We start from the raw sequence: 14,527 nt of genomic DNA, 5'->3' as shown, positions 1-14,527 counted from the left end.
AGAATTGCCAGAAAAGGTGCCTATGATAAGGGACCAATCACTGCAAGGCTGCTCGGACCACCTCTCTAATTCAGCCAATCCAAGCAGGCCTTTTTATGCATGCAAATTAGACAATGTTTTGGACCCGAATCTACACTGTAAAAAGCCTGCTCAGATTGGCCAGAGTCAGAGAGGAAGTCTATTACAGTTATAACCCTTTGAGCCTTTGCTTGTTTGTGATTGGCTCACTGTGGTACATACAGTTGCAGCAGAGAAACGTTTCTGTCTGATACAGTGAATATAGGCCTAAACCCTATGTTTTAACTGCAAAATTAGGGGGGTCGTCTTATACGCCCAGTCGTCTTATACACCGGAAACATACGGTATGTATCCATGTACACTACAGATGTATGACTATGTCACGTGATTTGCAAATTATTTTTACATTTTTTTTCAATGTAAATCCTAATACTTAGCTCATGGCTTCTTTAACATTATATCCAGAAATGTTTTAAAAGACCCCTTCCTGGTTGGATCTATACTTTTAATAGTCAATCAGCTGTTTGTAAAATGAACAGCTAACTTTATAAACACTAAGGGACCCTTCATTTACTACCTCAAGAACTATGACATTGTCCCTAAATTGCCCTGTATCCCAAGGGCATGGATCTAAACCAAACATTCTGAAAGGAAAAGTTGATATTATGTCCTGGAAAATACAACAGGTTCAAAGTCCACTCAGGTTAGATATGGGATCAATACCACTATTGTTCATTGTATTTTTGTTTTGTTTTGTTTTGTTTTGCTCAAGGATTACTCTGGCTCATGCTAAGGGCTCATTCCTGGTAGGGCTTGGGGGATCCTACAGAACTGGGGATCAAACCTGGGTCAGCTGTGGAAAAGGCAAGTGCCCTCCCTGAAGTGCTAAATTTCTAAAATGCCTCTCCTACTCACTCAGACCTGGAACACAAGTCACCTCTGAGTACACTCAGAATACACCTCTGAGTACTTATGACTTCTCTGTCACAGGATGGCAGAAATTTCTGTCTGGGATGTCTTTTCCAGGGATCCCTTCGAGACTCTGGGAAGAAGAAAGTTGACCTGGGATTATCAGTCTGATTACTATCTGTGACATTTCCACGGGAACTTCCTCTTACTATGAAACTGAATATTCCTGTGAGCCTCTGATCAGGGTTTTGTTGATTTGGGAAAAGAAGAAAGAATGCCTGGCATGGCCAGAAGAGAATCCTCAGGTATCCTTGAAGGCTGACTTCACTGATTGGATGGATCCTCCTGCTCATCAGTCACACAGCCCTAGACAAAGAGAGTGCAGGCACAGTTACCTGGTTCTCATGGCATGGGCCTTGGCAATACTCAGTCAAGCTCTCCAAGGTCTGGTTGACCAGCGCGACATTTTTCTCATTGATGTAGAGACCCAGGAGCCCCAAGCCACCTGTTGTGCTTCCACAGATGCAGTCAAGGAACTGTAGTGTCTCACACACAAGATTGTAATTGGTTTTGTTGTTCTGATTCCTCAAAAAGTTCTGGAGGAAAAAGTGAAAATATAGATATGATACAAGCGATAGTTCCTTTTTCTTCCAGCTAATTGTTTTCTGCTCTTAGTTAGTTATTTCTTAATTTGAAAAGATTCCCAGTGGCCACACAGAATGGAATTGCACTTTATAAGAAGGCATTTGTATTTAGAATTTTTATTCTAGGATTGGAAGTAGAGACATGTTTGGGGCTTTGCTTTGTGTTATTTAGGCATCAAGATTAATCTACATAGTTCATAACAAATGTTTCTCAATTTCATTCTCTTAAAATTGTAGGTAGAGAACAAATATGATGGGGAGGCAGAAATGGACTAGGAAAAGAATAGAAGGATGCTCATGAGGAAAAGAAGCAATCCGACTCTAATAAACTAATAAACAACCCTTCCAAATGAGCAGCTGCAAATGATTCAGGATGAAAGAGTTCAGAAGCCAACTTAAAAGCACCTATCAAAAATTTCAGTTAACATACTAGAATATTTGCCTCCTTCCAAACAACTATTCTACATACACACTTATTGGTACATAGGAACCACAATGAAGGAACAGATATATAGATGACAAATACATATCAACACTAAGATTTTACAAGACTATAAAATGACAGAAACATCACCTAGTATAATGTACCTTAGCAATAAAACATACTGTCATGTGAAAAGGAAACTGGGGAACATTATGTGCCACTTAAAAGAATAAAATCTATGTTCAGGTATGTAGGTTTCTATGCACAATCTGAACAAAAACATAACCTAACAGCAGCTTCCTTGAATGGCAATGGTGGGCTATGCAGAGGGAAAGTTGCACTAGTCATCTGAAATCATTACATATTTGGTTAATGTATTTAAGTTAATTTCAATTCATTCTATCATAGATACTCCAACTCCTGTGATTTTGTTTTTCTTTTTATAAAGATTGCCATTTTTGTGCATCCAAATCTTTGAAATGTAAAACTCTTCCTCTTAGCCATTTCTGGTACACAGTTCAGGGATATGAATCATTCCTGCCATAACTAAGGACTTTTCTCCTTTCTTATCCACCTATAGAGTTGTTTTCAGCCTGTAAAGCAGGGTCTTGGATCCATTAAATAATCACTATTTCCTCTTAGCTCAGAAAATGACATTCCACTTCCTGTCTGTGACTTTGGCTACTCCAAGTATATACAGATAGGAGAAACCAACCAGCATCTGTCTTTCTGCATCTGAGTTATTTCACTGAGCCCCTGACCCAAGCCTCATCTGGGTCCCCTTCCATAGTGAGGCTGAATGAATGGTATTTCACAATGGTGCCACCTTTTGCTTCTCTCTTTGTCCATCTGTGGCTCAGGGTTCCTTCCACAATGTAACTACAATGAATAATTCTACCTTTGACTCTTGTTCCACAATGCTTGACCCTATAGCCCAATGGGCAGTATGTTTGACCAAACAGTACAAACATTTATTCCCTATATGCAGAAGCAAAGGGGGTCAGAGTAAATAGATGGGCTTGGACCCGGCCCATGACCCAAAAGTAATGCTCCTTACCTCTGCCTGCATATGATGATCATGGCTCTTCCCAGTCTTGGGGGATTGGGGGAATGGAAAAATTCATGGCCTAGAGACCCTCCCCCAGCTCCCAGTCTCAGCTCTTCCAAAGAGAATAAACCATTCAAGCAAACTTATGATCATTATCTCTCAACTACTCCACCTCAGGAGACAGAACTCATCTGCCTGTCAAATCTGGAAAATCTGCTCAGAGCAACCAACACTGGGTAATTTCTCTTCCTTAGAGAGGAAAAGAGGAGCAGCATTTTACTGTAGAATTCGGTACATCTCTCTAACTGGTTACTAAAATCTTTGACCTCTTCATCAGCCAGCAGAATGAATTGCTGCCCTAGTAGGGGGAGGGGCTTGCGGCCAGATGGTCTGCAGTGTGGGGGCCTCTTCAGGTGGATACTCGCTCACTGTCCTTTAATCATACCAGTCACTTGACCGGCTACTGTGGGGCCCGGCATGGCAACATAGACTATATGTGCAATCAATAGAAATAAGGCCTAAATTTCTCGAGCCCCTTAGTGATCTAGCCACAAAATTTTAAAAAATGGACCAAATAAGATGGAAAACCAGTTCATACTGTATCTACCTTTGTAATGGTTTAAAAAAATCCTTTATCACTTGGATTTCAAGTAAATGTATCACAGACTCAGACTTGAGCCCCTATCAAAACATCAGGCATTGGGCTGGGAAGGATGAAGGTCCTGAAACCACGGGCAGTGAAGGTGAGGCTGGTGACAAGCATGGCGGTGGAGGCTCGCAGACTGATAAGCTTCATGGTGCCAAGGGTAATCCTTGAAGAGCCAGGTTAGTTCATGCCTTGGAAGTCTCAGATTTTTCTCCAAGAGAGCAAAGCTCTCTCCCAGTCCCTGGGACTGTAGCCATTGCTCCCCAGGTGATCCTGTTATGCTCACCTTGCTCAGCACCTGGCCTGGAGCATACATCTGTGCCCAACCTAGAGCACTCTTCCCACTCACTCTACCTGTGCCCATCATGGAGCATAGACCTGTGCTTATCCCACTCATATTTGAGCTCAGCCCAGAGAATGTACCTGTGCTCAACTGGTTCATGTACCTGATCCTGGCCCTGCCCCTGCTCACATACCTGCTCCCACCCAACTTTTGTATCTGTCCCGCTCACATACCTGTACCCACTGTTCATATACCTGTGTCCAGGCCCACTACTGCTCACACTCACACTCACGTACCTGTAGCTCCCGGTTGTGGTTCTCGCAAAGCAGCTGCAGGAAGCGCAGGATGGGCCGCATGATGGCGATGGCAGGGCTCATGCTTGCCTCCTCTGCTGACTTCTCCTCAGCATTGCCCCCGTCGGAGCCAGCACACACAAGGTCCAGTTCAGGGTCCACCTCCCTTCGGTACATGCAGTAGGCTTTGGAGGTGGCAGAGGATGCCTCCGTCAGCTGCCCCTTCATGCCTTCCTTCAGGTGCAGCGAGGAGTCTCTTCCTAAACAAAGCAGGTTTTGTATGGTCAACTGGGATGACAACAAAAGACAACCACTTTCTCTACCATTAAAACACCAAAAAAAAACAAAAAAAAAAAAACCTCCCTGGATATAAAAGGCCAAATGATCGATGGTAAATAAGCTTCTATATCTGCTATCCTAAAAACACAACTTCACAATATTTTTATAGACTGTCATGAGTGTCACTTCATGGCACTGTCATTTTCATTCCTGAAGTCTAGGTTGTACAAGGTATCCAGAGCTTTGAAACAGATCTTCACACATGCACCACAATTTCACCATCATCATGAAATCGTCTGGTTTCATGATCTTAGTTGCTCTGTAGGATAATGCCCAAACTTTTGTTGGGTTGTTTTTTTTTGGGGTGGGGTGGGGGTGGAAGGACACTAAAATATGGCTCTAGGAAGCCCTGGGACTGTAGTCAGTGATATTCGGTCAATCAGCCAGAAGTTCAATGTATAGCTCTGAGAATGCAGTGGTGCTTAGGCACAAAAGTGTTAAGGATTACCCAGGCAACTCCAGGGCCACAGTGAGTGATGCTTGGTGGCCCGAGGGCTGCCCCAAGCAATGCTTGGGGAATCATACAATGCCTGGGATAGAACCTGGGTCACTGCACTCTCTTGGCCCATGGGACTTGCTCAGAGCAGCTTCAAGACCTATAATCAAGACTGTAATCAACTCAGGATGGACATCCACTGGGGTCAAAAGACCATGACAGAGAGAATGAAGATAAATGAGGTCTACACACCAGGGATTCCTGTACCTGTTGTGCGTGAGCCCAACAACAGCCGTTCATTGTCATCCTCTGACTTCTTGTTCCCCAAGTCTACAGTGCTCACTGTCACTGTTGATCGTATCTCCTTCTGAGCAGCTTTCATTCGGTCATAGAGAACTTTGAAGAATTTTTCTGACTTTTTTTGTTCATGTAGCTGCTGGTAGAAAGAATACTGCAAGAAAACATACTTTTTCAGATCTCAGTTCCCAAGGAGACAAAAGTAGTGTTTTTACACTTGGAATAAATATAAGCATTAAGGATAAAAGCACACATTTAAAGTGCTGGCCATTATTATTTAATAGATTGATAGTTTCTTCCAGTTTCATATTTAATGTCCACTAATAACAGTGTATATCTGCTTAGCACTTTCCACAAAAATCCAGCCTATTTTCACATGGTATTTAATTCATCCTTACAGGGGATTTTTAAAAATTTTACAAGGACAATGAAAAGCTGTATACAATGGGAATTATTTTACATTTATGCATTATCATTAAGTCTTATTTCAATTTGATGTGAAGTTGTTGACTGCATACTACATGCTGGATCCTACCGGTCCTCAAGACTGAACACAGACGACAAAACAACATAGTGCTCAAGATGGTAAAATCTCAAGTGGAAGCACTCAAGACTTCCACAACCACTGCGAACAAATATGACCTTCGGAGAGCTTCTAGGAGTCATTTTCCTCCCCATACAAATTATAGCAAATTGAATGTCTAGTTTGTTACCATCCCAGCTTGCTCAGAGACACCATCAATAAAAAGACTAAGTTCTTTTGGTGCTTCAAAACACTGGGGAGGAGGGGGAGAGACAGCACAGCGGTAGGGCATTTGTCTTATATGCAGAGGGATTGTGGTTTGAATCCTGGCATCCCATAGCCTGCCGCTGGCAATTTCTGAGCATAGAGCCAGGAGTAGCCCCTGAGCTCTGCCGGGTGTGACCCAAAAACCAAAAACCAAAAAAAAAAAAAAACCAAAAAAAAAAAGAATGACCGGGCCCCATGTGAGCTCCAGAACAAGATCATCCCAAAGCCAAGTGTTTCAAAGTCAGTCACGGTGCAGGAAGGATTCGGCACTATGGCAAAATAAAGTCCTTCTTTGTGAGAGATGGGCATACTAAGCTCCAGGAGCCTCTGCCTAATGTTAATGGCCTTTGTGGAAGGATCCAGAAGCAAGAAAAGGCAATACTTCAGAAAAGATAACATTTTCAGTGGCTGGGTTAGTCACAGGTCACTGATGCAAAAACCAGGGGATAATACTAACAAGAGAATTCAGTTGAAAAGATGAATGGGGATAATTGCAGTAACTGGATTGACTGCGAGCGACACAGCCTTGTTGAGAGACTGAATGGGGAAAAAATAATGATTTCCAGGTCAAGTGGAACGAACCTATCCACACACAATATCCTGACCTGAACCAGGGGCGAATTGGCCTCCCTCAGATGTATTTTCTGAAGAAATGCCCAGAAGCATGACTCACGGGCTCTGGGATGTGCAGGTAACACACTAATAACATCAGGTCTCAGAATGGACGCCTGTCCTGCGATGCTCGCAACAGGCACTGTGCACTCTCAGTGCTTTAGAAGCCTTAGAAGCTGGCTTCATTCCTAAAAGGGGAAGGCCCTGAGCAGAGGGCCAGTGCCCCTCCAGGAGGCCAGCAAAGCTCTGTGGTCACCATAGCAACTGCAATGCAGAAGCCAGTCAATGCTGGGAATTCAAGAAGAAATGCAGATTTCCCAGCTTTTGTGGTGTCAACAGTCAAGCTGACATATAAGTCCTAATACTGCCAATAAGACGGGCTAAGGAGGGTAAAGGTGTGCCAGGCTGTGCATAGGAAAGTTGTGGGAACCTTTTAGACCTCCTAGAACCAAGGTTTATCATTCATTTCTATGCCTGGTCAAATGCACCCCACTGGCACTGCCATGGCAGAGATCTTTATCCCGTTTCATAGCTTGATGGAGGCACTGGGCCTGGCCCAGATCCACACTGATCCTGACTGCCAGGATCCAAATACACATTCTCTGGCTCTAAAGGTACAGCCAGATTCTTGCTGAGGATAATGAACACAGAGTGTAATGCTCACTTCTTATCAGTGCTGTGTCCAGGACCAGAAGCAGGGACTCTCATTTCCTACAGCTCTTTCTTTGAATTGTTAGTTAAGTTGTTTATTTATATTTAATTAATTTTTGGCTTAAAGGCCACACCTGGCCATGCCCCAGGCTTACTCCTAGCTCTATGCTCAGGGATCACTCATGATTTAGGAATTATATATGTGGACTGAGGATCAAAGCTAAGTTGACTATGTGTAAGGCAAGCTCTCTCTATCTACTATACAATTGCCCCAGCCCTTCTGCCTTTATTTGCTTCATGAATTTGGTGGCTCTGTGGCTGGTTGAAAATATGTTTCTGGGAGCCAAAGGTAGCACAATGGGCAGGATGTTTGCCTTGCACATGGTTGGTCCATGTTCAATTTCTGGCATCCCACATGGTGTCCTAAGCACCACCAGGAATGATCCCTGAGTGCAGAGGAGTAAGGCCTGAACACTGCCAGGTGTAAGCAAAGAAACAAGTTTCTAAAGATTTTTTTCCTGGTCTACAGTTCTTTTTGCCTGGCAATGATATTATAATCAGATTCTCTTTGTCTAATACTCATATCATCCCTCTTGTCCTTTTGGGGATAGTATGTTTACTGACCCTTTAACTTAAAAATTCTACTTGAATTTAGAAAGTAACTTCTCAAGCAAAAAACAGCAGATTATTTATATAAGTGATACCCTTTTAAGACCTGGGCTCTAGAATGCTCAATAAGAGTGCTTGATTATCAAAGATCAGAAGTGTATTCATAAGTGCGCACATAACCTCAACACAAAGCACAAGGCTTTCTCTTACTAGAGACAAGAATTTTACTAAGCAACTGCCTCATTCAGTGATGAGGCTGGAAGGGGCAAATCTCTGGGGGCATTTACTGGGGGAAAAGGAGGATGGAAGAGCAGGTGACTGTCACAGAGGAAGGAGGAAAGGCTAGAAATGGGAGGACAGAAAAGGAAAATGAAGTGAGAAACATGAGGAGTCAAACCAAGTCAGTGAGGGGTTTCATAAGTAAGAAGGAGGAGGCTTGTTTGGCAAGAATGTGGTTTTAGTGTTGAAGGGCACAGGCTCCGGAGCCCAATTGCAGAGTTCACATCCTGGCTCTGCCTCAGTCTATGTGAGTGTGGTTATAATTGGTACATTTGCCCTAACTCGTCAAAAGGGCAGGTCATGCATGTAGCGCACCCCAAACAGTGCCTGGTGTCTAGGAGACAGAATTTTCATCACTGGTTTCCATTCCAGGCTGTAGTAGGAATACCTGGTTACCTTCCCCAGAAAGCTACATCTTTATAAAAAATATTACTTATAAAAATAACATTGCAGAATGTAAGTTACAGTGGAAATATATGTAACAAAGCCTATAAAACACAATGGCATGCCATGGGAGGGAAGAAACTGAGGAAGGGGAATATGTGTCAATCTGCATGTGCCACACAGGGGTCATTCACCACCAAAAAATTAGGCATCAGAAGGAGGCTGATCAGAAGGGGGACTTTAGAAGGCTACTGGTAAAGAAGATGACTCAGGCTGCCTCTGATGTGACTTTTGGGCCAGGAGACATGGCACAGAGAACCTGGAAAATGGAAAGGCAGAACCCAGTGAAGGGAAAAACTTGGTGGTACAGGGGCAATGGAGCATGTGGGCACAATGCTGGCACCACTGCCTCAAGGAGAAGTGTTGTTTCTTCTCCAGAATAACACAGTGCTGATCCTACATTAGCTATTTGCCAAACAGCTCTAAGGCATTGATGGAGTAAGGCATGAGTCCCTACTTTAAGGAGGCTAACAGGTCAGTGGAGGATGAAATAAATTATGGGGCACAATTAACACACCAAGGAAGAAGCAAAGAAACAAGACTGGGAGGTAGGGAGGTGGGGAAGCCAGACAGGGATATTTGGGTAATGTTTCATTCTCATCAGTCATTGTCTCCCGGCATTGGCCTCAGCCATGGTGCCAGGCACAAATATAAGATGGCAGGGACAAACACTGTCTCCACCAGATTTCTGATTTCCCAGACAGGACTGACAGACACAACAGAAACACCAGCACAGATCGGCTGGACTGGGACACTAGGGGTCAGTGACAATGAAACCCAAGAGAAGCTCATGACTGAGTCCTCAGAGATGGGAGATGAGCCGAGAGGCAACAGAATAGTCTGAGCCTTGTGTGGGGCTTATGGCAGATACAGAAGGGAGGAGTGAGCTAGACCTGACTGGTCAAAGACAGTGTGTCCTAGAGGGAAATTCCTGCAGATCGTTGATGGAAAGGCTGAGCAGGAGGACAGAGGCCAGCAGAAAAGCAGGGACTGGGATATCCATGGAAGGAACACTGGTGCCCTATATGGAGCAAACTCTCAGGCAGACTATGAGCTGGGGAGGTGTGGCAGCTCTCAGAGATACACAGGGCTTGCCTCTGGGGGAGAAGGGCCAGGACAATTGGGCAGGTGATTTACTTACTGAAAAGTAGCAGGATAAAGACCACTGGAAGATCAGGGTCCTCATAAGGGCACTTAGGGCTCCAGAATGTTGAACAAGTTGGCCAGAGGACTGTAGGTGGGGTGGGGGTGGGGGCAAATTGGGAATCCCCAAGTGGCCATGTGTGGCTGTTCACTACAGGGGCATATTTCATCTCGAGGTTCCCTTCCACATGGCTGTGAATGGCAGCTCTACATTTGGGATGTACCCACACTTTCTCTAAGGAAGCCGAAACCCCCTAGTCTGGCAGGAAAGTGCCTCAGGAGTCACCAACTGTGCTCAGGGCAGTAGAACTTTCCAGAGGTAACCCTTTACCCAACTCACCCCCAGCATCCCCAGAAGCTCCTCCTCCCACACTAGAAAGCTACTACCTGGATCTGCGTGTTCCCGCCTTCCAGCAGAGCAATTCCCAGAAGGATGCCCTCTGAGAAGATGCGGTCGTTCTTCGTGCTCACGATGACATCGATGACCAGCTCAGAGGCCCCTTCTTTGTCCAGCAGACACTGGACATCCGTCATGGATGTGCCCGCCTTGTCCGAGTCTGGTCCAGAAAAGCTTCCTGGGACGAGGGAGAGGAAAGACCAGCTTAACAACAGACAAGATTAACACATTTGGCAATTTGCTTTACCCTGCTACAAAATGAAACAAAATCTTAGGATTCAAAAATATCAAGCACCAGGGGCCAAGGTATTAATACAGCAGGTAGGACCTTTGCATGCAGGTGCTGACCTAAGTACAATTCCTGGCACCACACATGGTCCCCTGACCCCTGTCAGGACTGATCCGTGAGCACAGAGCTGAGATTAAGCCCTGAGCAGTGCTAGGTGTGACTCTCCTCATCCCAAATTTGCTTTTTAAATATAGGGAGAGGGAGAGAGATAGCACAGTTAACATGCCTTGTATGTAGTCCACCTCAGTTAGATCCCCTGCCTCACGTGGGCTCCAGAACTTCTATGCATGGCCCTGGTGCTCCCTGGAGCTTCAGGGTCCATTAGCACCCCATCCTTGTATTCTTGCATCTAACTACAAAGAATCAACCAGAAGGGGCTGTTGGACCTCCTGAGCCGCAATCAAAAGTTCACAGAAATCACCTATGAACACTGGTTTAATTTTTTTCTATTTGTAGATTAACAAAACATTCCTTTTTCCAAAGTCAAAAGGTAAGATTAATTCTCACTTGCAAGCCTGTCATTTGATGAGCATGGAAATGTACACAGGCTTGAACTACATTTTCAAGTGACTCTTCAGAGCTGTGCCCTTTACTTAGGTGACACACTGGTGGTGACAGTAGGGCATGGAGAGATGGAGAGAACAGCTTACCTCCCCCAGGCACAGACTTGCTGTACGTTCCCGAGAGGTGACTGCTGGTCCCAACCCCATGATCACCTTTAAAATATCGGGTCAGGAGTATTTTTCTTAATGTGGTTCCCTAATAAAAATAAAGAGAAGCTGTGTTATTGTTGCTGTTTCTAATAAAAGGGGGAAATATCAGTAGACAGATAAATCGCTTAAAATTATTATATTTTTATACAGATGTGAAGATATGGAAACATTTATCAACTGATTTATTTTGTTGGGGGCCACATACAGTATTGCTAAGGAGGAAATCAATGACATCAGGGTCTCACACTTGCCAGGCATGTGCCCTAAAATGCCATTTGATGTAACATATATTTTGAGAAAACATTTGCAAATGTGGGACTAGAGATATTGTTCAATGGCTCACAACACATGCCGTGCATGCAGAGACAGGGGTTTGTTCCCTAGTACTACACGGTCCCCTGTGGAGAATACCCCCCAAGCATTGATGTGTGTGGCCTAAATACAGTGTTGGTGGTATAGAGGTGAGCAGAGTTTCAAAACACAAACAAAATTTTTGCACATTTCCCCAGAAAGTAGATGTACTTCTAAAAGTCAAAGATAAGCTACAGTATATTCAATAGAATGTTCTAGAAAAACCACAAATGCTAAAAATGTATGATGGCTCCAAATGCTGAGAGTCCCAACATTGGTAAGGTAAGGCCCTAGTGCTCCCTGAAGGAAACAGCCTGAAAGACAGACACAACCTCAGCTGAGACACCTTCATACTCTACTCACTACCTAAATACCAGGTGGCTGAGCATAGCATGTATGTCTCTCCCAGCTCATACCATTCTCCACCAAGAAAGTTCTTTCATCTGAGTGTGGCACCTCCTCCCTCCTTTGCCTCTGGCACTATCCCAGGGGTTTGAGACAGAACCTTCTCTCTGATTTTAGAAGCAAACCTGAATCAAACTCCAGGTTGGCCGGCAAGAGAGCCTATGATGGCATTTTCTCATAACCCCACTAAGAGACACACAAACAACTGTGAGTACCGAAGGCGAGAGAAAGAAAGCTTCTCTGCCCAGCTATTGATTCAGAAAATGCCCTTTATGCTGCTGAAAGAAAGAGCTGCTCAGTATCTGCCAGCAGACGTCATAGTGAATGGGAAACTGGCCCCACAGCAAAGTTTACTCAGATGGAGTCTTAGGCGCTTATCAGACTCATGAACATCAAAACCAGATGAATTTACTCTTCAGTCTCAAGCAGTATTTGGGCAGTCCAGGAGCTGCTCCCTGAGATTCTGAGCCAACTGAGCCAGCCCCTCCAGGCCAGGATATGGTATTTCTTGGACCTTGGGATGCTGGGTACCACCAGGCCACACACAGATGCTGAGGAACAGATTGGGAGACCACACAGTATCAAGGTTTGGGGGCATGTATGGTACATGATAGCACACACCCATACTCTTCCCTGCCTCACATGCACTCCTTCTATTTCCAGCCAGGTCATACATCTACTTTTTCAATCTATGCCTCCAAATGGGGAAAGCCCCCCCAAAATCTGTGCCCTTCCCTGTGTAATCATATTGTGGGTAACCTATCCCACCTACAGTACTAACCACATGGTGGGGCTCAGCATGTCACTCCAGACCATGCCACCTCTATCCCACAGCTGACTAGGGAATGGACCACACAGTGCCATGGTGAAATGGGGGCTCTGTATGTAGTACTTACAAGTGCCCCAGCTTCAGGGCCAGAATGATAGCACAGAGATAGGGCATTTGCCTTGCACATGACTGACTCGGGATGGACCTGGGTTCAATCCCTGACATCCCAAATGGTCCCTGAGCCTATCAGGAGTGATTTCTGAGCACAGAGCCAGAAGTAACCCCCAAGCATCGCTGGGTGTGACCCACACCTTCATCAGCCCCCCCCCAAAAAACAAGTGTGCCCCAGCCTACGTAAATGACCTATCGCACATAAGAAGGCCTTATCCCTGCTGTCTTTAATACCCAGATCACAGGACGGCTTCCCATTTACAAAGTACTCTTTGTAAAGGCATTCTTATTTTACATCAAACTTCCCGCACAAATGTAAAATGTATACCACACTGAGAAAAAGGCAAAAATAACAAATAATTAACTGCCTGAAAAATCCAAATGTTACTGCCTATGAACCAGGCCCCAAAACTAAATACTTGCAGGTTAGCAAGAGGCCTGTTAGGTGGGAAAGAGCCATGTGGCTTCCAGCAAACACACACTTTGGTACTATGGGCAACACCGAGCTAGTACAGACAGGGCACAGGCCCTGCCTCAGGTTCTCTGCCACTCTGGCTCAGGAACAGAAACAGCCAACAACAGCCATGGCACAGATCCAGTAGAGTTGCCCTCTGGGGAGGTTTCAACTTCTGACCTAGGGAAGGGATGCGGATGGCCCAGATAGGTCCCAACTTGTCTCAGGATTCTGGGCAACCTGCTCCATCGGGGTGGGTGCCATGTGGGTGTCTGGAGAACCCTTTCCATAAGTTCCTCTCACTCAAATAAGGTATCCACAGAACAATTGTCAGGAATCCTGCTGCGAGCTCTCAAAACATCCCAGGACAAGTGCCCTGGTGGGAACTCAAGGCACAGAGACACATTCTGAAAGGCGTGGGCAGCATGGGAAGTGAGTATCTGTTCTCAGTCTTCATATCTGCCGTGAATTCCTAACTGAGCTTCGTGCGACTCGCATGCCTGCAGGGTCAGACCAAGGGGCAAGGAATGTCCTTTTCAACACTCCAGCCAGTTCCAGGCCACAGGCACAGCTTTAAGTCCAGTCTTCACAGGAACACTTCCCAACTGTGTCCAGTGAGATACTGCCAAGATAATTAGCACCCACCTTCTGCAGTCACAGCCAAACATCTCCAGAAAGAGGCATCTTCTGTGGCCAGAGAAGGTGAACCGATAGTTCAGGAGTGTCTGAGAGACTGCTGTACCCACTTTCTGTTATACCCACCCCTACTGATCAATTAAACTTAAAAAAAAAAAAATCACAAAAGAAATCATCACTCTCCCTGAATAAAATGGAGAACAAAAATGCATTGCCATTAAAAGGACCAGAGAGTTCCTTTCATTTTTACAAATGTGCCACTTTTTTTTTTATTATTTTATTGAAACCACTGTGATTTACAAAATCCTTCATTGTTGCATTTCAGACATACAATGAATGAAGGCCAATTCTACCACCAGTGTTGACCACTGTTACCAGAGTGCATCCCGTACCACCACCACCCAACCCCCAGTCTACCAGTATACCAGTGCCACATTTTGCCTGGAGAGGCACTAATTGCATGAGAAGACACCAAGG

General features: G+C 44.8%; 1 protein-coding gene across 1 annotated transcript in view; it reads right to left on the bottom strand.

The window, feature by feature from the left end:
• The window catches only part of ITPR2 (inositol 1,4,5-trisphosphate receptor type 2), a 458,186-nt gene that overhangs the window by 136,422 nt on the left and 307,237 nt on the right, over positions 1–14,527 (bottom strand). Inside the window, 5 exon segments of the mRNA XM_049783873.1 lie at positions 1,323–1,523; positions 4,269–4,525; positions 5,308–5,491; positions 10,253–10,440; positions 11,202–11,310. Coding sequence (XP_049639830.1) covers positions 1,323–1,523; positions 4,269–4,525; positions 5,308–5,491; positions 10,253–10,440; positions 11,202–11,310 — 939 coding nt within the window.

This window comes from Suncus etruscus, chromosome 11, assembly GCF_024139225.1.
Source record: "Suncus etruscus isolate mSunEtr1 chromosome 11, mSunEtr1.pri.cur, whole genome shotgun sequence".
Taxonomy (NCBI): Eukaryota; Metazoa; Chordata; class Mammalia; order Eulipotyphla; family Soricidae; genus Suncus; species Suncus etruscus.
Note: the sequence above shows the minus strand (reverse complement) of the source record. Positions and strands in the feature narration are given on the sequence as shown.